Raw genomic sequence first — 22,280 nt, forward strand, 5'->3', positions numbered from 1 at the left:
AATTTTCATGAAAAATAACTGATAAAATTCCTTAGCGAAAAAAACCTTTTGACCCTTTGTTTGCGCACTAATCCTTGTAATAAGAGAGGATTTAAGTATTGATGTTTTTTTTAAACTGCTCTGCAAAATACAACATGTGTGTTTGTCCCAATATGGAAATTTTTATTGTTTTATTGCAAGTTGCATTAATGGCTATCATATGGCAGCACAAATACTAGGCAGTCTGCCTGTTTTGACAACCCTCGACAGTAAGAATTTCTTTTTTAAATCTTAGTTAAATAAACAATCCTTAAATGGGAAAATATCATGTAGCTCAAAACATTTCCTTATTTATGGAAGCATACAGGATTATGTGAAATGTTGTCAATATCCCCTTGTTTGATGGAAAGATCGCCACTGCAATACTTCTATACGGCATAACTTTTCTGAAAACATTCTTCGAAAACTTACGACTATACAACTTTACCTCCTCGGGCACACATAGTCCTCCACATACAAAAATATTCACATTTCCAGACCAGGCCATTTCCTTATCCAACGGTAGCTTGACCAGCCTCAAGGTCTCTTTGTAATCACTTTCTAGCATTTTCCTTCCTTTCCTCTGAATCAGCAACTTCCTAACCATGGGAAATGAAAGATCACTGCCTTTGGTTTTCTCTCCACCTGATTATAACCACAGAGCACATACCCTTGAATCCCCGACTGCACACGAACCCTTATCATCCCATTCACGTCCTAATGACGGCCACATCCTGCTCTCATACATCCGCACACACATACGAAACGCTCAGGAGGTTAACGCTCTGGGAGAGGACAGAAAAGCTAACACGTCCTCAACAGAGTAAGAGGGACACTGCAAAAACAACACATCAAAGTGACGAATAAAATCTGGGATGCAAATGGAAGACCGCTGAATTCCCCGCTCTCAGGCAAATCCGTCTTTTCCGACTCCAGACGTGCTCCATCATCTTGCGACGTCTGTGTTGTGGTGAAGTGCAAAGACGGGGCAGAGCTCCATCCTGCAGGTATATGCCAAGGGACAGCTTGCACTGTCCCTTTGCCATCTATGCCAAGGAACGTTGCCTGGGTTTGATCCTTGGGTATAGCTATAACGGCAACAGAGAATAAAAATGATAAGTGATAATAAGCTAATAATGGAAGAGTAAGCATAATCACAGAAGTTATATTGTCATATTACAACACACAAGGTGCCGATCAAGAAATGGATGTGTACAACTGTCCTACCCCTAACAAGTTGCGCGGTACATAGCCCTCCTTGTCATTAAGCCTGGCCCACCACCACTCAGTCTCGCTGTCATCCCTGCGACTCATCACGGTAAGAGCGTTGCCTTCACGAAATGACAGCTCATCTGCACTCTGAGCTTCATAGTCCCATAGGGCATATACCGTTCCTTTATTCATCACGCCCAACTTCTCCTGCACACCTGAGAGAAATAGAGAAGCGATGGTTTCATGTACCGCTACTACACTGTTAAGTCAACAATAAGAATAACCAGAAAATATTTTGCATATTACCGTATAGAAACTGTGAGCACTGGACGTAACCGTCCTCCATTTCTTCGCACTTGTCTGCGGCCGTTTCCACGTCGCTGATAGTAGTTGCAAAAATTGCAGCTCCGGACTCCACCAGTAGCTTGCAGAGGTGAACATTGTTGCATGAGGCTGCACAGTGCAGTGGCGTCCTAAAGGTGCAATTAGACAAAGTAATGTTTATCAACAGCTAGCATTTTCTCTTAAGCAGTATTTATTACTGTAATACTGTTAGTTTCCTCAAATTTAAGCATTTTAATTTGAGGTTAGATATTCAACAGTCCCAAATTAAGACAAATGGCTAGACCTGTCAGACCAAAGTGATGTCACCTACCATCCATCACTATCCGCTGCATTGACATTTACTCCAAAGTCCAGCAGGAACTTCACAATATGGTGGTGACCTGCACATACTGAATTATGGAGAGGGGTAATACCCTCATCATTTGGAGTGCTGGGATTTTCAACCTAAAGACGGAGTTAAAAACACGCTGAGGATACTATGACAAGTAACTGCATAGTACTCTTTAACCAACACACTTAGGGGTCGTTTTCCCGGACAGGGATTAGCTTAACCCACCCCTTAGTCTTTCAGCAGAAACGTTATTCAAAGTTCAGTACAGATGCAAAATGTAACGCAATGTATGTCTAAGTGGCAAGTGCTAGCTGAACGGTACCTCGTAGATAATTCTTTGCACCAAATCAAACTCGCCCTCCAGAGATGCATCCAAAAGCAAAGCAAGAGGATTGAACTTGACCCTCAGGCCATGACCAGTCCTCTCAGAGCCAGGCTTCTTCAAGTTGGTACGTTTGACCTGCAATATGAAAATGCATTTTAGTTTTCATTTTAGTTTAAAGATCCACAAGCAAATGAGAAAAGGATTCCAAGAGCAAACTCAAACCTGTCAGTCAAAGAATGAATTTATGCAATATTAATTCATATCCTAGCCAACAGTGATTTCTAAATGCTAACCCTCGTTCTGCGAAGCTCATTCTAATTAACTTCTACAAAGGTTACTCCAAATAAACAGCATTTGAACTGCATTTGAAGCTTACAAAAATCTTGCAGAATAAGGGTTACTGTACAAATGCCAACATGCTAAACTCACCGGTGATATACCACACGGGGTGCCCGAAAGCACAGTGGTCTCCTGCTCTGCAGAGGAATGAGGGTCTGGTATCGGGCTAGGTTGTGTGTCAGGTCCATTTGTGTGGTTGTTGTTATGATTGTCCTCAGGGGTGTCTGTAATAGCAAGACCTGAGGTATCAGCAGACTGAGTACCGACTGAGTCACTGACTGGATGTGTCAGCAGGTTTTCATTGGCATCAGCAGTAGGAGACGCAGAAGTGGTGGTAGGAGGGTTTGGGTTAGCTGGCTCTGCTGAAGGCCTAGCTAACATACTCGACTCTATCAAGCTCATATTAACAGTGTCCCCATGACCCAGGGCTGTAGCCATATAGCCAAGAGGACTGTCAGGCTGGAAAAAAGGTGTCCCAATCACTCCACCCTCAATGCCTCCTGCAAGGGTATTAAATCGCTGATATAGAAGCTTCTGGATGTTAGGTCCACTAGGTGCTTCAGGCTCTGTGATGGAGCTTCGCTTCTTTAGTGGCCGTGGGGCGTTGGATAATTTCCTTCTCAGCACCTCTAGATCTATGTCACTTTGGTAACGGAGAGGGGAATGAGCCACCGGGGTCAGTTTAGTGGGGCTCAGAGGGCGAGGGATATTGTCCACGCTAGGTGGAGGTAGGGGAGCGCTCTCTTGGTCCACTTCTCTGTCCACCTCATCTTTGGAGCTCTGCTGGTATAGGGGAACTGGAGAAGGAGATGTGGAACCTGGTAGGACTGGTTTTCCATATACTAGAAAAACAAAGCAAATGTAGTAATGTACGAAAAGATACAGTACATAATGTTCATTCATCTAAACCCTAACATCATTTACCAGCTTTGACAGTAGCTCTGCTACTGCTGGAGTAGTTTTTAATCGTAGGGTTCTGCAGGTACATGTTGTATATGGAGCTAGAGTTCATTGTGGCAGGACCCTTCCGTGGAGACTGGGGGCGAGACCCTCGGTCTAGAATAAAAGGACGCACCGCCACAGCCAGAGGAGGCTCCGTCCTTTCACCTTGAGGGAAGAGGGATGAACCGGGAGTGGGAGGCACTGTTATCCTCTGTTGTATCTGCTGTGAGGAGGAACCAGAGGCAGGGGGTGCTCTCTGCCAGCCTAAGGTGCCAGGAGCAGAGCGAGGCAAAGAGCTGGTGGCACAGACTGTGGAGTGGTGACCTGCACTGGGATACGTGCCATAGATGGGTGGAGGCTGCTTAGACAATGCCGTTACTGTCCCTAAAAGCTTAGGGGCTTCCTGGAAGGAGACGCAACCATGTGTTAACCATGTGTAAGACTAAAGATTTCTTCCACAAGAAAACTAAGTACTCCTTAATCTCACCTTGTCTGAGGTACCCATCTTGCTGGTTGGATCTTGACTTGTGACCGTCGAGTCTGGAGGCTTCAGATGAACCCTGTTATTGCTGAAGGAGGGCCAGTTTGCATCATTAGCTGTAGGGAACACAGCAGTTCACAGGCGTAAGGACACAGAAACGTATATGCTCTTTCTCGAGACAGCCTCATTATGGAGCAGACTGACCTGCTCACCGGGTCATTTAAGTAGGAGATGAATCTCAAATGGGACTACTCTCACATCTCTGACCCCTGTGACATAAGAACACTTCTAATCAGGTGTTTCAGTGGGTATATTTGTGTCCTGCTCTCAGCCCAGATCCATCTCTCTTTGGTTTAAATGGATTACTAAGCCTGCGTGTCCAAGTCCGCTGCTCTGCTTGTCAGAGCCGCAGGCGATGACGTATGTTTATCCCATCCGGGTGACAGAAGCCCTGTCAAACTAAGTGGCAAGTGGACTACGAAGTCCCACAAAGGAAAAATTTAGTGAAGCAAAAGATTATAGCAAATCGGAAAAAGGGTGTTCCTTTCTCTCTATGTGTCAAGTTCTTCGAGTGTTGAACTATACTGAATACAGTGCTTTGTTATGTGTTCTTGAGGCTAGGCTGACATTTTCATGACCGCTTACAAAAATAAATGCTGTTTCATAAATGCTCCTATTATTTCCACTGGTTAAGTCTAGTGTGTGATTCCTGTGGATCACACTGTAGTGACTATATTAGGTTTATTGTAGCTTTTATATGTCAATATAAAAATAATATATTGCCATTTGCATTTTGAACAAAATTAATGTAAATATTGTTCTTTTGTCTTAAATTTCAGTGCTGTACAAAAAACGCACAACCCTGTTTATGCTTTCTGATTTGAGAATTCCTCTGAAAGCCTGAACACTCACAGGAAGTACAGTCGGAGTCTGTGGGGCCCTCGGACCCCTCTCTAGAGTCTGAGGTTGACACCAGGGGGTCCACTATGATGTCTAAGTCTGAAACCTTCCATGAGCCTGCAGGCATCCTCACCCTTTCTTCGTCTGTACCGCCACCCCACATACGTGACACAAAGGCATGACAAATACAGGAGGGGAAGAGAAGAGGATGTGACAGACGTGAGAAAATGGAAAATTGTGTTAATGATAAAGGTTGGAAAGAATAAATATAGACATTTTAGTGAGTAAAGATATGCTTCTTGAGCTCCCTTTTTGGAAGGAGATTTTCATCCAACTGTGCTGTTGGCATTATAATGTCAAGAATGACAAGTACTTGCTTTTGTGGAAAATGAGAGAAGCATAGACATATTGGCTGAGCTGAATGAGTGACTTTACGGTCGTGATGAGAAAGGAGTCCAGGAGGAGCTGTGTGCTTGATTTTGAGTGATGGATACACGATCAAGAGCATCAAGGCTCAATAATGATTTAACACATCTGTCATCATTTTTGTGGTAGTTTCTCCTTGAACGGGGTCCTGGCTTCAAGTAAACCCATTTGATCCTAATTGTCTTGTGATACAGATGTTTTTTGACATTGATATAAGATAAGCGAGCATGCTAAAGAATTCCAGTCCTTGCCGTCTTGGGAAGGGGTAGATGTCAGGAAAGTAGAAAAGACTGACCTGACTTCGAGCGAGCATGGTTGACTGTGGCGGTGAGACATTGCTGTTTCAAAGGATCTGGAGGTAAAGTGTAGCCTCCTTTCTGACGCCCGGGCACCGGGACCTGGATGTACGGACAAACTGCTGCCACCCGCCCAGAGGTCCCTGAAGTGGACTGAGGGGAGGGAGGGCCACTTATTCGCCCGAGCTGTAGAGAAGAGACATGTTCATTCAAACCCTCAAAGAACAACTTGAAAATATGGATTTAATTTTCACCTTTCCAATAAAATATTCTGCAACTAGCAGGCAATATATGAACTCTCAATATATGTGGTTCTCAATGGTTTGTGGAAACAAAACACTTTGAGCTTCTGTGGAAGAGTTTAATCAATTCGGGCTGGCATCTTTAAATTGCAGTTCTAATGCAGATGCAGGCCTGTTTGGTTTTACATGCCTCTGCTTTTTTCTTGTAGAGTCGCTCTCTGAGGTCCCCGATACGCTTATCCATCATGGTCACCTCCATGTTACGCTTGTTAAGCACATCCTTGTGTTGCTGTACCTTGCTGTTCTGTTCCTGGTTTAGCTTGTTCCGGATCTAAATGTTAATACAGACATATGCGTCACACATAATCCCGTACAGAACTGATATATATGTGATTATGTTTGCTGGAATATTTTCCGCTCTCACAGAATGTTATGTTTATGCAACTAATATCTTTTGGCGATTGCAATATGCTTGAGTATCTAAATATTTTATGCGATATCTCTCCGGGGCACAAACTGTACCACAAACTTCACAGAGAGGATTTGGACGCCTGAAAAAAGAAGTGTAGCTAAACCACATGAAAATCAAAGTCTTTCAAAAATTCACAGGGGAAGAAAGTGATTTTTGATGATGAAAGAGCGTTGACTGATTTAAAAAAGGGTATTTGCTAGTCGGTTTGTGTTTTACCGCTGAATGCTATGTACTTAAGATAAAATGGCATGACATTATTTTGTAAATCCTCTTCATAGAGATTTAAGCAAACATACGCCACAAAAAATTCTAGTTTTGAGATTTGTCTAAAGTAGTCGTACAAACTTGACAGTGTATGTCCAAGTTCATATATCACAGCACAGTACAACAAATTCTCAGAAAGTCTTTGATTTTTGTCCGACCAACTCCTGTGGCTAGAGCATGGCACTAGCAATGCCAAAGTCATGGGTTCAATCCCAGGGGATTGCACATTGTCAGAAACAAGTGTAAAATACAATGCAATGTAAATCACTTTGGATAAAAGCATCTGCCAAATGCATAAATGTAAATGTACAAACCTGCAGTTCCTGGTAAAGTTTACGGAGTTCCAGCGCAGCATTGGTGGTCACCGGTCCTCCCGGCAGCCCATTGAGTCGTCCCCGTCGAAGACCATCTAACTGCTGTGTGAGGTGATCTACCTTCAGCATTGCCGACTGCAGCTCCGACTGCTTTTCCTGGAACAAGCTGCTAACATGCTCGATTTCTGCAGCTGAAAGACACACATCACATTCCGATTATATAAATAAACTACCCGTTTATGTGAACTCATGGGTCATTGTTATTACACTTCCTTTGGCATCTGTGGATTTTTAGTGTGGGTGTGCGTGCAAGTGTATGGGCGTGAGATCCAACAAAAATCAAGTCTCGAGATTCCACTCCTCACGTCATAGCAAAACACAGCTCTCTGTAAATAGACTGTAAATTCAATTCAGTGTTACAAAAGACAAAAATAAACAAAGGTTTGTAATAGTATTTATAAAACAGAGTCCATCTTTTCTCTTGATTGTTGACAGAGATTGCCTGGGCTGGAGCTGCGATGATCAGTTTAGGCCACAAGTTCTCGCATGGAAAATGGAAAGGAATGATATTGTGGTAGTTGTTTTTGTCTTTAAATGTCAAGATGGTTGGATTATCTAAAAGCTCTTCCACAGCCCATCCTGAATTCGTTGTATTAAAGTCTGTATGTTCCTACTGATCTACAGCCAGGAACACAAAGGGAGTGGATGGCAAACGCAGCTGGAGCAATGGATGGAATTCCACCGCACATGCTAACAATGTAATAATTGATAAAATTACCCTTTCTTTGTTCACAGCTATCTTGTAAACATATCATCTGACGAACATAAAATTGTATTACACAAATTGTTTTTGTGACATTGTTAGACCTCTTTGAGGTCTTGTTATTCGTGTGCCTTCATGATCTTTCATCAAAATCTGAAAATATATTTCCACTCTGTAGTAAGGTTATAGTTTACTAAATCCATTAAAATGTTTTTTTTTTATGTTAATCTATTCAATTTTTTGTCGAGGCACTAAAAGTACTTACGTACTATAAATTAAAATCAAAATAAATCTAAAATAAATTAAAAAACAAATTAATCTTATGCAGCAAAATAAACATAAACAGAAATGAATAAAATAACAAAAGCACAAAATAAAAACTGCTAAAATTAAAGGGATATCTCACCCAAAAAACAATAAAGAAAACCCAAATACTACCAAAAGAAGATTGCGATCAGGATGTGGGGCAGAGGCTGTACAGTACCGCTAATATTCTAAAAAAATTGCCGCTTACCGCATGTTTCCTTTTGAAAATAAACTGGACAAACGAGACTGCCGCGTACCGTGTGAATCCAGCATAAGACAGGTGGACCCCATATACATCCATGCACACAGGGCTGCGGATTTACCAAACAATGTTCTTTATTGTTCTACTCAAGAAAAGATGTCACCTACTGTATGGATGGTCTGGGGGTTAGTAAATAAACAGCAAATTTTAGTTTTTGGGTGAACTATGCCATTAACATAAAAACTTAAAATAAAAGCAAATTCAAAATATTATTAAAACGACAATATAGGTGAAAACCTAACTATAATAACTCTGCTGTAGATTGGCGAGCCCAGAGTTCCTTTTCTGAATGAAACACTTTTTTAGATTTGCAAGTCTCGCCCTGAACTATTCTCATTCGATATTCTGTTTCGCTTTAAAATTCGTCACAAAAAATTGATCAGTACTTCCGGTTTTAGGCATTTTAGGTGTCTTGTCCTGTTAACTTGACTTGGTTATTGTGAGTCTTTCGCGTTACCAGCCCTGATCTTTTACCACGATGCCACACCACCACGGAAATCCAAACAGCAAGTAAATGATGCATTAGATACGAAGATGACAAATAAATGCCAAACTTGATTTTCTATTGTGCCATCCAAAGCATAAAAAACTTTTTAAGTGTTGTCAAAGCAACATCAAGGGATGTTCATACCAAGCGTTGAACAAATTAGCATCAACAATCAAAAAGCTTATAATAGCCTAATAACATTGTCATGGACATACGTACACAGGTTGCCATTGATGAGCTTGCTGTAGTCCACCTGGCCCCTCATGGCACGGACTTTCTTGAGTTTGGCTTCCTGACTATCCACTCTTTCTCTTAACCTCTGAAGTTTCTCACTCTCAGCCACCGAATGGCCCTGACGGGGACCCTGCTTCAGGTAATGCAAGCGCTGCTCCTAAATGAACGAGAGGATCGGGAATGAGAGGGGAGGAGAGGGCAACCGTCAGTTTCAAAATGGGAGGGAACATGGTCAAAACAGACATTTCAAGCCAACCGTTTCATTCAACAACAGTCCTTTCACACACCTCACTATGTACGGTGGAGAGCTGCGAGTCAACACAGGATGGGAATAAAAAGGAAACGGCAGATGTTGGAAGAAGAGGAAACGAGAGGAAATAGAGAACATCAATCACATTTCAATGTCATTGAAATATGAATATTAAGCTTTAACTTGCACAAATGTAAAATCTTCAAAGGCAATAAATCAAACTATAATTACTAAGACTAAATAAAAGAATGTGTGTTTTTTCTGATATTACAACGCAAACGCACACAAGAAGTGAGTGTTTGATGAATGAGACTAAAATAGAAAGCAGAGGAAAGCTCATGCTGACAAGCACTTTTGGGTCAGCTTTATAATGAACGAATACAAAGCTAGAACAAACACATACAGAGTGTTGACTCAACACAATCCAGTGTTAAATGGACAGAAAAACAAGCATTTAACCCTTACACGAATATTCTTACAGTTGCAAATAACATGTGCAACGCTGCATTAACTTTAATGTTTTCTTTGTATATAATTATAAAAGTGCATTAGAAATTATTGTATCAATATTTCTGAAGTGAAATAAATCTATTAGAAAATGCTGAACAAATAAAAACCATAACAAACCATTTTCCCCCAAAACAAACACATTTTACCTTGCAGAATGTGTGCTGATGACCTCCTAATGTTAAGTTTTCACCAAGTAAATTTGTATGTCTATTCAAGCTGTATTTAACTTCAGACAACGACTCAGAACTCAAATATCCGACTGAAACTTCTTTTCCTGGGAACGGACTATGTCTCCTTCACGTGCACACTTAATTCCAGCTGTGTTAACATCCACCCCCTTCCTGAGAGCTGCAGGTCCATACTGATATCATTTCCTGCATGAACAGAGTCTCTTTCCTGTTGTTGCTTAAAGGAAAGAACTCTGTGTCCAAGCAACACGCACAGTTCCCCGAGCACTGGCTTAAGTGTAATATTCACTTTAACCATCACACGATGATCTCTAGACAGTATCTCCATCACAAAAAACATTAAAAAAAATCATTTTTAAGGCCCGAATCAACATTAGGCTGAACAGACCGGAGTTTGCTAAATGTTTATAGTTAATAGTTCATGCAAAAAGAAGATAACCACATGGAACCAGACGTGTTAAATTAATCAAAAACAACATTTTACACGGTCCAGATGATACGGCCCTTTCTTCGATCACGGCCTTAATCCATACATGCATTCAGCTGCCTATGTTCTGGAAGGATGCTGGAGTCAGTATTTTTCATATGTTCAAAGTCAGCAGACCAGCAGTGAACCAAAAGTAATAAATCATCTCAAAAATGATGAAAAAGTGGACTTTATAAATAAAGAGACATGAGGCTTCATACGGCGTCTCTCACCTTAGCAATCAGCATCTGCTGCTGAGCTTCGATCTGCTGCTGCTGTCTCATCGCCATCTCCTGCAGTTCTGACAGCGTTAACTCCACACGAGGATTCCCCACCTGCACACAAACACAGAATATAAGAGAATTTGCTTTTCACGCTATAAACCTCAGTTAATATAACAAGTTAAAATCACTCCTGCTTTCCAGTACATGTTTCAAGCACACCAAGCTTATGCCCCCAAAAGACCATCATGTCCTACCTCAAACCAGTAAGGACCCAGTTAAGTTATTTATTCTAGCAGGAAACAACAACTCTTGACTGGTGCTCAAAAGGGTACAGTAACAAAAAGTGACTGAGCCAGAAATCAGAATCACGAGGAAATGCCTAGAGTGTGTGAACAGGATATTTGCCATGTCCTACAATTGTGTGTGTGTGTGTTCAACTACACACTTAAACATTCAGTCATGAGTACATGTAAACTGCGCCTTCATTTAATAGTACAAGTACAGAAGCCTGTGTATCGGAAGATATTCCTGAATTACATAAACAAATCCATTGGTTACTCTCCATTTTTCCTTCATTCTTGTAATGAACATATCTGACAGACCTGTGTGAGTCAGAGCGACACTGTGAAAACGTCACAGAAGCGGTTCGTCGCACATTCATCTAACAGATCACATGGAAGCCTTATTGATGTTTGTTTTGTTTTTTGAGAAAAATGTTAAAAAAGGGCTTCAAAAATTAGTTTCTTTCACAACATAATCATAAATAGGCAGATGTTTGTATGACCTCATGACACAAATCTTGGGTTAACAATTTGCATATTGATGTGTCAAATGGCCTTGGTAAATATAACAAATATAGCAAAATAATTTAGGGATTCACCGATATGTACATTTTGGCCTATACCCGATAATTCTTTAACATTGGAAGCCGATAACCGATATAATGGCCGATATACAGTATCTAAATATAAAATTCCCAAAGACTGAAACAAATGGCAATAGGGGAGAACTGCTTTTATTTGAAAACATTCACCGTAGAAAACAAGGTAACCGTTAGTTCTCTTTCCCTCCCTGAACATCATACACCAAGCCCACTTTACACTAGTTATCAAGTCTTTATCCTTTGAACTTTTCATGTATATTTAATAATTAAATTATAGATGTTCTTCCAGAAAAATGTTCATGCAATTTTAGCAAGGACCTGGCAACTTTCCACCTTGCTCCGTTCCATAATTTATTTGCCACGCTGTCCTACCTCATTTATGTTTGCAATCATGCAGACTATTTCACAGATAAATAAAAAAGCAGGTTATAAAATGAAACATTCTATATTTGGATGTTCACATGCTGAAGGATTTGCCTAAGGAAAGTGGTACTAGCCACAGAAAATGAGGTCACCCCTGGGGACTGTTCTGGTGTTTGTGAGCACCTGGCGGTTCAGTGGGAAAAAAAGCTTCTCAAGATGGGATCAGTCAGAAAAGTATTGCAAAACACTCACCACTGACATTACTGCACAAACTACAACATGTGATGCCTGTTTAAATGTCTTTATACATTACAGCCAAGTGAGCAATGTTGTAGTTACATTTAGGAAATGTAATTCACTACAAAACCTTCAAGACTTTGTTTCTTCCAAAAAAAACAGAAAGTAATATGTCTGAAATAATGTTAGTGCAGTCTCAGTCTCCATCCACTTTTACCCTATAAAGCAAGACCAGAATTTTCCAAATGTCCCCTCTTATGCTCCACAGAAGAAATTCACACACAGAACAACGTTGAGTGGGAGTAAACAATGACAATTAAATTTTTGTGTGAACCATCCCTTATAGGATGTCAATATTGTAATTATTTTATAAATAGCTCCTACAGTATAATCTAAGTGACGTAATTCTTTTTTCCTCCATTTCACCATTTCTTACTTCAGCACAATGTACAATGATGACGTAGTCCATTGGGTCATCAGCTGCCTCAAGCCAATGCTATTCATATCTGACAAATGAGCCGTAATAAGAGAACGCTCCTCCTATCACGAGAGCAAATATAAAAAAAAAATCATTTTCACAAAAATATACTACAAACCTGGTCACAAGTCACTTTCTTGCAGTTCGCAACGATGAAAAAGTGATTTCCATTCAATCAAATTTACAGAAAACCCAAATAATACCTGTTTGATTCCAGCACCTGTAAATGAAAATAAAATGTTTTTCAACGTTAAGATTTGCTTTAAGAATTTGATTTAGATTTATATGATTACTTTATGGAATGTACATTGAACTGTTATTGAACACTATTTAATTTCTTCTTTTGTTTCCTTTAATCAAACTATAATTTTTTTGATGATATAAATTACAAAAGTGATGTAGAATCACTAATACGAGATTGCTGGTATAAAATGTGTGCTAAATCTTTATTTTTTCACATGAATTCTAGAACGTCACTGCAGGCACATGTTAATTGCGTGGATTTTACATGTGAGGTCATAGAAAGCTCTAAACATGCTGCTGATATGCACAACAAAGTAATCCCATCCAATGTTCTACTCTACAAACTGACCATCCCATGCATTCACCACCCTGAAGAAGCCGTGCATTCAAAACACTGAAGTCTGAACATTTGTGCATCACTGTGCAAAAACAGATCAATGCAGTCACACTGCACACTTGAAAAGGGAGTACTGAATTTACCTGGTGAGAGTCCCATGTTATTCTGCATGATCGGACCTTAATTTTGCTGCATTGTCCTTCAGCTGTAAATTCCTGCACAGTCTCGACGTGGTTCCACTCCATGCCCAACGGTCAGGTGCGCGTCCCCGGGTCTTATAATAAAAGAGACGGATGCGGTGCAGCTGTAATGTTTGCGGTGTTGTGCGCGAGGGACGCAGATCTCACTCTGTCAGACCCCAACACACAGCCGCAATCCCCTCTCCAAAAAACACGAGTGAAGTCATCTGGCACATTACCGATGAGTCAGACTGTCATCCCCACTCCGCGCAACAGACTTTAACGTGACGTGTTTCTGCTTACGATACATAGTTGCAGTCTTGCGACTGATGAGTAATTAAAGCTTTATAAAACATAATTGGAAGAAAATGTGACCTTTATACAATGTTAACGTGAATCTTTGATGATGGACACTGCGTAAGTTCTTCCCCAGGCATAATTTTGACGTGCAAGCACTTCTCTCTCTCTCTTTAATGTGTGTACAGTATGTGCGCGCGTGTGTTTCTCCAGTCCGGTGTGGACTGCAGCACATTAGCTTTTGCGAATCGTTTTCACCGAGTCGGTTCGTTTGAACGGGTCTTTACGATGACTCTCTTCTATATAAGCTTAGCTTCAGAAAGATCTTCGCGAGAACTCCACGTTATTTTTTGTAAGACATTTAATATTTTACTTCATTTGCCAAAGAAATGCTTGAAATCGTTCACATTTATTGTTCCAAAATGCTACCCATATGTAGTTTATTAGTTCACGGATCTTGCGAGAATTTGCACGGTTCATTCGAACCGACTGATTCCAAAAGAGAGATTCGCTCACGAGTCGGATCTCACTGGAGCGCACACGCGCTCTCACACCCCTCCCATCCCGGGAGCGCCGCTGTCAGGCTGCCCGCGCTGCGCCACAGCTGCCCGCGCACACTCCCAGATGCGCGTCACTCTCCTGCAACATCACGAAACACTGCCATCAATGTTTGCGGCTCTGCGACACAACTTCACAACATGCATTACTGAAGTGTGTAGCCTAATGCCTTGCGGTGCACGAGAGGGTCCAGATTAAATACATTTTAGTTAATGAAAGAGGGATCGATGGGTTTTCTTACTAAAAGCACCACACCATGGTGTCAGAAAGGTAAAACAGTAGTACTTTGATATAATTAGATGCAGGACATACATTATACAGCCATTATTTTATATCTACAGCATATGAATATAGCAGTGAGTCCAGTACAAAAAAAATGTTACCATCCACAATACAGTTATGTAACATCATGGCATTAGCAAAGAGCAAAATCAATATGTTGAAAGACGTTTAAATTAGAGTGAATAAATAAAATGTGCAATACCGTGAAATATCAATAAATAAATGATTAAAAAGATATACTGTATAAAATGCCAAAGTAGGTGAACCTATAACTAACAGAAACCTAAAGTCATAGCTGCAAAGAATTGCACTTTTTGGCCCCGGACTGTCAAATATGCGTCAAAACCAAATTTGTATTCAAGCGGTGATGAGCAACCCTTTTATTTAAGTTAGGTTTTGTGCCAGTAGGATGAGGTAACTTGGACAGAAATGGGCATGGTCAAGAAGCGCCGTAATAATGCTGAGCCAGCCATTTAGTTTCCTCAGCGTTTTAATAGCTGCTAGACCTGACTCATTTAACTGACCACAGATATTTAATCCTGACCTTCACACGTCCATGCACGCGCACAGCCAGTGCGCCCCAGGCCAAAATCTGTGCTTTAAACTTCAGCAGACGCAAAGTGCCATATGCATCGGTCCACCATGTTCTTTATGGTAATAACTTTGATTTATAGATATAAACTTGACTTGAATATAAAATCATTTTAAATTCATGGAGGATGTGTTCGATTGCCAATTGATTTCCAAATATGGGTCCTGAAGCAAATGAGGCGATTCATGGATAGCAAGTTCACAGCGTCTTCCAAGTTCCAACGCAATATTATTACCAGGATTTTGATTCCTTCTCTGCAGCATTAGGGGGAAACACGTTGCTGTTTCATTACCATGGAGAGCGCCCTCAGGTTCTACATGCACACATTTTTGGAAACATTAAAGGCGCGGATACGTGTTTTTGTGTGTCTTTGTTGTGTTATAAGTTCTTATTAGACACGTAAAATGTGTCGGAACAATGAGTTCTATCTAAAAGCGAATGCTCACCCAGACCTGCCTGAAACATCTTGTGTAACCACACCCCCACAAATCTACTTCAGTTCGTGGTATGATTTGCCTAAGACCGCCCAAATGTATACGCAAGTAAGGTGGTATACCTGTCAGTACAATTGCTTTGAACCTGATGTTCCAAACATGGTAAGAGGCGTTACATTTCGTCACACACTTGCAGTTTTCGACCAATCACTACGCACTAGTTAACTGGCCAATCATAGCACACCTCACTTTTCAGAGCGATGAGCTTTGTAGAAAATCTGCGTGTTTAAGAGAGGCGTGGCAAAGGGGAGATTCAAACATGCACGGTATGTGGAAAATACAGCGTTTTTGAACCTTAAATCGTGTTTACACAATGCATTACATCTAAAACAAAACATTATATTAGTTTAGCCGTGTCATGTGACCCCTTTAAACTCACTCTTCATCTCTAGTACGGACAGAGCATTTGCATTCTCGCAAAAACCCCAAATCGCATTTTACGGTCTAATAAAGTTTTATCTGCCGGGTGCCGGAGGATCAGCGATTCAAGAATAGCAGCTCTATGCATCATAACAGAAAAGTTATAAGAGCATCCAGAGCACACGTGAAGAGCGAAGGTCAGTGATGGTGCTATCAGACCGGGGCAAGGGGAAAAAGCTGACAGACGGTTCGAGAAGAAGCCTGGAAGCCAACAGATGAAAGATGGATTACGTCTATAATGAATGTCTGATAGCTTTAACATTTCACGTCAACACAACCCTTAATCCATCACACATCACCCTCAGAAAACAGACAATGATGGGCAAACAGCACAAGACATGTCTAATGGGCATAATGACACGGGCACGTATATGCTTCCAATGCAGTCAGACACATTCTGACCTTGACAGATAGACATACATGAACATCAAATACACAAGCACACCCAGTGGACACATTTCATGACCTCACAGCCGACACAATCATATTCTGCTGTATTATCAGGGGGAGGGGAGATATTCAGTGTGCTGAGCATAAATTGTCCAATAATTTGACTTCTGGCGCTATGACCTGTTTTATATAGCACATTTGCGTATTACGCTCACAGTGTTAGATTATACAATCAGGCCAGCGTATAGGTTAAGAAGTACTAAGGTTTATTATCCGGATGTAATTAATACATCACATGATACTGTCTGGGAAAGAGAAGATGCTCCCCACCGACTGGATTATCTATAACAGCAGCTGCATGATGCACAGGGAGGGACGCCAGGATGCATATAGGGATGCCACAGCGGGCGTGTCACTCATTTATAACATAACTAGGGATGCTGGGAAGCCCCAACTGGCCACCTGTTCAATAGGCCTCATGATCACACTTTAATGGAATGGTACCTCCTACAGACATTGATTTCCTTGTTCTTAAAATACAGTCTTGAGATTGAATATCAACAAAGGAATGTAGTTTGTGTTTTTTGTAGCCGTCTCTTTTCTTGCGTGAACAATATCAAAGACATATGGTGCTGAACAGAAAGCGCCTGGAGACAAGGCTGTAACACTGAGTGTTTTATAGCCGAGTGATCTTTAGAAAAACCCGTTCGTACAGTTTCGTTAAAACTTTCATTGTCCTCCATGTGAAACGATAAGATTCATATGGTTGTGGATGGAGACTGGAGTTTATCAGCACACAGTACACTAACTCTCTGCATTTTTTTACTTCCAACTTTAGTCTCCAGTGAACCAGAATGTTAGAACCATATAAATAGTTGTAATATTTCTGAAAAAAAGGGCAAGAGCATAGCGTTAACAATGCCAAGGTCGTGGGTTCGATCCCAGGGGATTGCACATACTTAGAAACAAATGTATAGGATAATGCAATGTAAGTCGCTATGGATAAAAGGGTCTGCCAAATTCATAAAATGTAAAAACATTCAAGTCTATTTAGAACAATTTAAAATATTTGTATATTATCATGACAATGAATAAAGTTTTGATCCAAAACTGTCGTTACCACAATGCAAAGAAAATCCTGTTCATCTAAAACTAAAACATATTTTAAATAAACATTTTATATATATTTATAAATACTCAATACTAAAGTAAAATAATTAAAATGTAAATAAGCGTAAAATTATATAAAATTTTAAATTAACAAACCTATTTTTTTCTGTTGAAGTAGGTTACTGCCATTAAAAATAGGGATATGTTCTATATTTAAAAAAAAAAATGTTTTATCCCTTTAGAGACTTTCTACACAAGACAATTCATTAACCTTCCGAACATGAATCCCTTATATTCATTTACAAAAGTCATGCTATAGCAGCCAGTGTGTCTCAATGTATTGAAACTGTCGGTCACTAAACGAACAAAGGAAGATATTTTAAAGAACTTTCCTAACAAAACAAACTAGACCCACTAACTACCATTGTATAGACATAAAACCACAAAAACTTGTCTCCAAATTTCTCATAATCATATACAGGCTCAGAATAACATAAAGGCGAATAAAAGACGACACAATTTTTTTGGGGGGTGAACTATCCCAAATACAACAAATACAATATAACTGGATCATAAGGGTGCTTTTAAGAGCAACGCACATTAACACACACACACAGAGTCAATAGAAAGTGATTAACCCTTTTAGAGCACTATTGCTCACTCAAATGCTGATTTTGTGTTTTGGCTACAGTTGCGGCGTAATGACGTCAAGCATCAATGAGCCCTCCTCATTACATGTGTTAAGCAGGCCAGAAGGGAAGTGTGCTTGACAACAGCGTGAATTGGAACGTACCCTGTTCTTGCAGGGTTTATCTGAACTCCCCCCGCTCTTCCTGTTGGCCACTTCTGAAGTTGGATCTCCTGCTGGGAATAAAACAAGACTCAGGGCCAAAGTCAAAACGGTTGCGGGTCGCTTCGTGACCTGCCAAAACTCATAAATACAACCCCAGCTGGTGGACACAGGGCGTTTTATATCGACACAAAAAGAATAAAGCATCATTCTGAATCACAGAAGGATACCTTTCAATCTACTGAGCATAAAATCAGTGGGATTTTGGATGGCATTAATCCAGATTACATGCCACTCTTTGCCAATGTAGCGGGTGGTTAAACAGCGTTTACCAACCTTCGGTCATTTCTCTTTTGTAAGCTTTTATTTCGCCAGCACTCTTAACTGTGTCATCTATAAATAAGCAGAGGCTTAATGCTTTAAATCGAGTGTCTGTGTTATTATGTGTGTAATCCTGTCAGAAGTGCTGGAAATACCTTGGCTGGAATACATTAGCTCTGACTGAATTTGCATTAGCTCTCCTACTGGAGAATCCCACTGACCGGTCTTTTCTCTCACAGATTACAATTTAATAAATAAATGGCACTTTTTACAGTCTATAGACGGTTTCATTGCAACAAAGAAAAACGACTGTTAATTTCCGGTACACATTTGTAAAGAATAAAATCCCAGTAGATTATTTCTGAAAACAAGCTAAATAAATAAAAAGTAAATTAGCAAGAAAGTTAAAAGTATGTCCAGGCATTATTATTTTGTGTTACCAGTATAAGAACCGTGACTTGGCTAAACTTAAATGTGATGGATTTACATGACCCATTTATTTTTATAAATTAATTTACAATCAAATTCAACAAATTATTTATTTAATAAAATTATTGTTCAATAAAATATGAATATAATTGAATAAATAGATAAATAGTTGTATTATAAACCACTAGCCAGACCGATCAGCAGACACAGACCTGAAGTTAACCTCGGGGAGGTGAGTGGGTCCGATAAAATCGTCTATATAAGTGATTGATGGTTTGATGGAGTTTTTGACAGATAGGACGACACCTTTAATGGAGTAAAGTTATACCGATGCAAGCATTATTTAAGCATTGAGACACCGGCAAAACTATTAAAATGATTTTACAAACAAACATATTCCTCATATGTTGCTTGGATTTGTCAATGGAGGTCAGACAGGGGTCAGGCTCTGTACCGCTTCTCCCCTGTGATAGAGCTGCAGTCTGTCTCAGGTGCAGATTTTGGACACAAGTAGGCGAGGAGACCAATTACTCACAAAGAGGATTGGTTACGTAACTTTAGATCACTGCAGAGACAAACTCTGCACAGCCTGGAGCGGACTGACACACAGTCAGTCTCTCACTTACAAGTCACTGAAAGAATCAGAACATTTCTGAGCCACTGTGACACCTATCAAATCTGCAGAAACACTGTTTTAAAGAAATATAATTTTGTCCTAGAGATAACATGCTGTAGCTTTAAAATGTGTCTTTGCGCATGCTGAAGGTAAATCTTGACGTTTAAAAGGGATAGTTCACCCAAAATAATTAAATTCACCTCATGTTATTCATGTGTATTCAAAAGAAGATATTTTGAGAAATGCCGCAGTGGTTTTGTGTCCATACAATGGAAGTCAATGGGAGACGGTGTTGTTTGGTTACCAACATTCTTCAACATATCTTCTTCTGTGTTCTACCGAAGCAAGAAAGTCATAAAAGTATGAAACGACATGAGGTTTGAAAAATGAGCAATGGTTGAGCCATGACACAAGCGACACAAAATGTGTCCGGCCACACGAAAAGGTTGTTATTGTTAGAACAATATGTTATGAAACTGTTACCCACCTTGAGCAATGTTTGCGATGGGAGACTCTTCGTGACGTAAATAAAACTTCACTTCCTGTCGCCTCTGGCCCCATTTCCTTAGGTGCTCGAATATCAGTTGATCCATGGGTATTGCTCTCTCTATAAATAAGAACACAGACACCCTGTGTCTCAAGTAGGCTATAAAAAAATGTTAAACTTTGTAGGGAGGAAATCAATGTCACAACTGTACATGATACACTTCACAGAGCACAATTTTATACTTTATAGTGTGCAGTGGTGAAGTCCAGGATTAAAAGGTCTAGGTGATCTTGCTGTAGGGTATATTTTGCTACATTTGCCATAACAGACCACGTGCCTTGTGTAGGACACTTCAATAACAGACCTGCAGGACCCATAGGCTGCGAAACAGCACCGAGACATCCTGACCCACAAACTACCACCCACTGTCTTAACTCTGACAAGGATATCATTGTTATGTGATGGACAGTGTTGTTTTGTCCCATAAAGTACCGTTTTGTAATGTAAGAGCAAAGCACACAGAACAAATGTAGAAACTAGTGACTAAAGTAAAGTTTGAACATTTTTTGGTGACTCCAGACTAGACTAAAATGCATCGTATAATTTGACAGTAACATAATATTTTGGATTTTGTCTCAGATGGCATACCCATGGACATAGACGCGCACGCATGATGGATATTACATATGAAAAATAAGCTTTCAAAAATACAAACTCTAATTGAATTGTCTAGATTTATGATGTTATGGCTACAAATATTTTTTTAAATCTTGTGACATTTAATTGTATGCGCTGTATTGTTTTGACAAATAGAAATCTAGAAAAATTCATAACAAAGTGATTACTTGCTAAATAATGTGATGATGGTGAAATGATCTAGAAAGGGTTTGTAAAAGCAAAGTAATATATAGAACAGTAAAATATAAAACAAATGTATAAAAATTATTTAGAATATAATAATTATTACATAAACATCATAAGATTAACAGTGTTGATCATCTTCCACACTTCAGTATTCTAATCATTTTGATATGTTGTGCACTGTTCAGCTATATTTATTGGTTTCAGACTCATATTAACATTTTGTACAGACTGTAGGTGTTTGTGATATATTGCAGGTTGAAATGTGGTTTGTACCTTTGCCTCTCCAGACCTCAGCAAGGTGGCAGCCAGTCTCTCCAGCTTCTTTACAGAACTCCACCACATCTTTACACTGCGTCTCTGGAGTAATGGGCACCTCGGTGAGCAGCTGTTGGTTATCACTCAGAAACACAGTCAAAATCATCTGTAATAAAACAAAATAGCATTTTTAACTCGAATCTTCTCATTTCTCTTTGGGTTTTCTCATATTCCCTCCTTGTCATAATTCTCAAACTGTTTATGTTAATTTTCTCAGTGGTCAAACCGACAGCAGGTCTCCTCAAATTAACGTCCTTCAGAAAGACGGATGAGAGCTACCCCGAAAGTCGTTCAACATTTGAGCTGAAATGAGGGGACTTTCATGTCTCCGCTAAGCACTGCCAAGAAAAAGCGATCATTATGATTCATCTGTCATCTCCCACGTACTAAAAACAAATTGGCAAGGACTTAAACCACATTCTAATGAAAAATAGTGTTTATAAAAGAACGGGACTTTCGGGGAAAACAGAGCGATCAGCGTCATACACAGATGATAATCTTAACATTACGTATTTATTTAACCCTGCAGTAAAATGAGACTTAAAAGAGCAATAGGGTTTTAGCAGGAAACTCACAATCTGGAAAATCAACAGAACACTTTACAAGCCGTAGCCAAAAAAAGGACAAATAAAAGCCAGAAATAACAATATATTGAAATCAAATTTCTCAAAGTATTGTGGTGATAAACACAAATGTTTGGATATGAGAGGTTTCTCCAAATATTCAGTCCCCTTCAAAATTATTTACAGTTTTTCCGAATTTACAATTCATAGATTTGTGTTTAAGTACATTATATTATTTTGTTTCATTCAGTGAACTAGTGAAAACAATTCTCCCAAATTCCAAATGAAAATATTTTTTATTTGCATTTATTTTAGGAAAATTGAAACATCATAAACTGGTCAAAATTTTAGTTCAAAGAACTTAAATTCATAGTCGTGTTTAAACAACATAATACTTATGTTTTAACATGTAGGCCTATTTTAATTAAAAGAAAT

The 22,280-nt window shown here is 39.7% G+C and overlaps 1 protein-coding gene across 6 annotated transcripts in view; it reads right to left on the reverse strand.

Moving 5' to 3' along the window:
- Positions 1 to 137: 137 nt before the first annotated feature.
- ppp1r13ba (protein phosphatase 1, regulatory subunit 13Ba) overlaps positions 138 to 22,280 on the reverse strand; it is a 28,088-nt gene continuing 5,945 nt past the window's right edge. For 2 of the 6 annotated variants that reach the window (XM_056767581.1, XM_056767579.1), the window contains exons 2-18: positions 21,241 to 21,388; positions 20,104 to 20,223; positions 18,254 to 18,324; positions 10,607 to 10,708; positions 8,945 to 9,116; positions 6,908 to 7,098; positions 6,048 to 6,188; positions 5,615 to 5,801; positions 4,906 to 5,037; positions 4,000 to 4,109; positions 3,495 to 3,915; positions 2,661 to 3,412; positions 2,229 to 2,366; positions 1,886 to 2,019; positions 1,537 to 1,703; positions 1,246 to 1,445; positions 138 to 1,106 (exon numbers count right to left, since the gene is read on the reverse strand). In XM_056767581.1, the coding sequence (XP_056623559.1) occupies positions 1,065 to 1,106; positions 1,246 to 1,445; positions 1,537 to 1,703; positions 1,886 to 2,019; positions 2,229 to 2,366; positions 2,661 to 3,412; positions 3,495 to 3,915; positions 4,000 to 4,109; positions 4,906 to 5,037; positions 5,615 to 5,801; positions 6,048 to 6,188; positions 6,908 to 7,098; positions 8,945 to 9,116; positions 10,607 to 10,708; positions 18,254 to 18,324; positions 20,104 to 20,223; positions 21,241 to 21,388 (3,228 nt within the window). In that variant the 3' untranslated portion in view covers positions 138 to 1,064. Of the gene's footprint in view, positions 1,107 to 1,245; positions 1,446 to 1,536; positions 1,704 to 1,885; positions 2,020 to 2,228; positions 2,367 to 2,660; positions 3,413 to 3,494; positions 3,916 to 3,999; positions 4,110 to 4,905; positions 5,038 to 5,614; positions 5,802 to 6,047; positions 6,189 to 6,907; positions 7,099 to 8,944; positions 9,117 to 10,606; positions 10,709 to 10,851; positions 10,933 to 13,281; positions 13,761 to 18,253; positions 18,325 to 20,103; positions 20,224 to 21,240; positions 21,389 to 22,280 lie in introns of those variants that run through there. The other 4 variants (XM_056767580.1, XM_056767582.1, XM_056767583.1 and 1 more) reach the window with 4 other exon arrangements.

This window comes from Triplophysa dalaica, chromosome 15 (genome assembly GCF_015846415.1).
Source record: "Triplophysa dalaica isolate WHDGS20190420 chromosome 15, ASM1584641v1, whole genome shotgun sequence".
Lineage (NCBI taxonomy): Eukaryota > Metazoa > Chordata > Actinopteri > Cypriniformes > Nemacheilidae > Triplophysa > Triplophysa dalaica.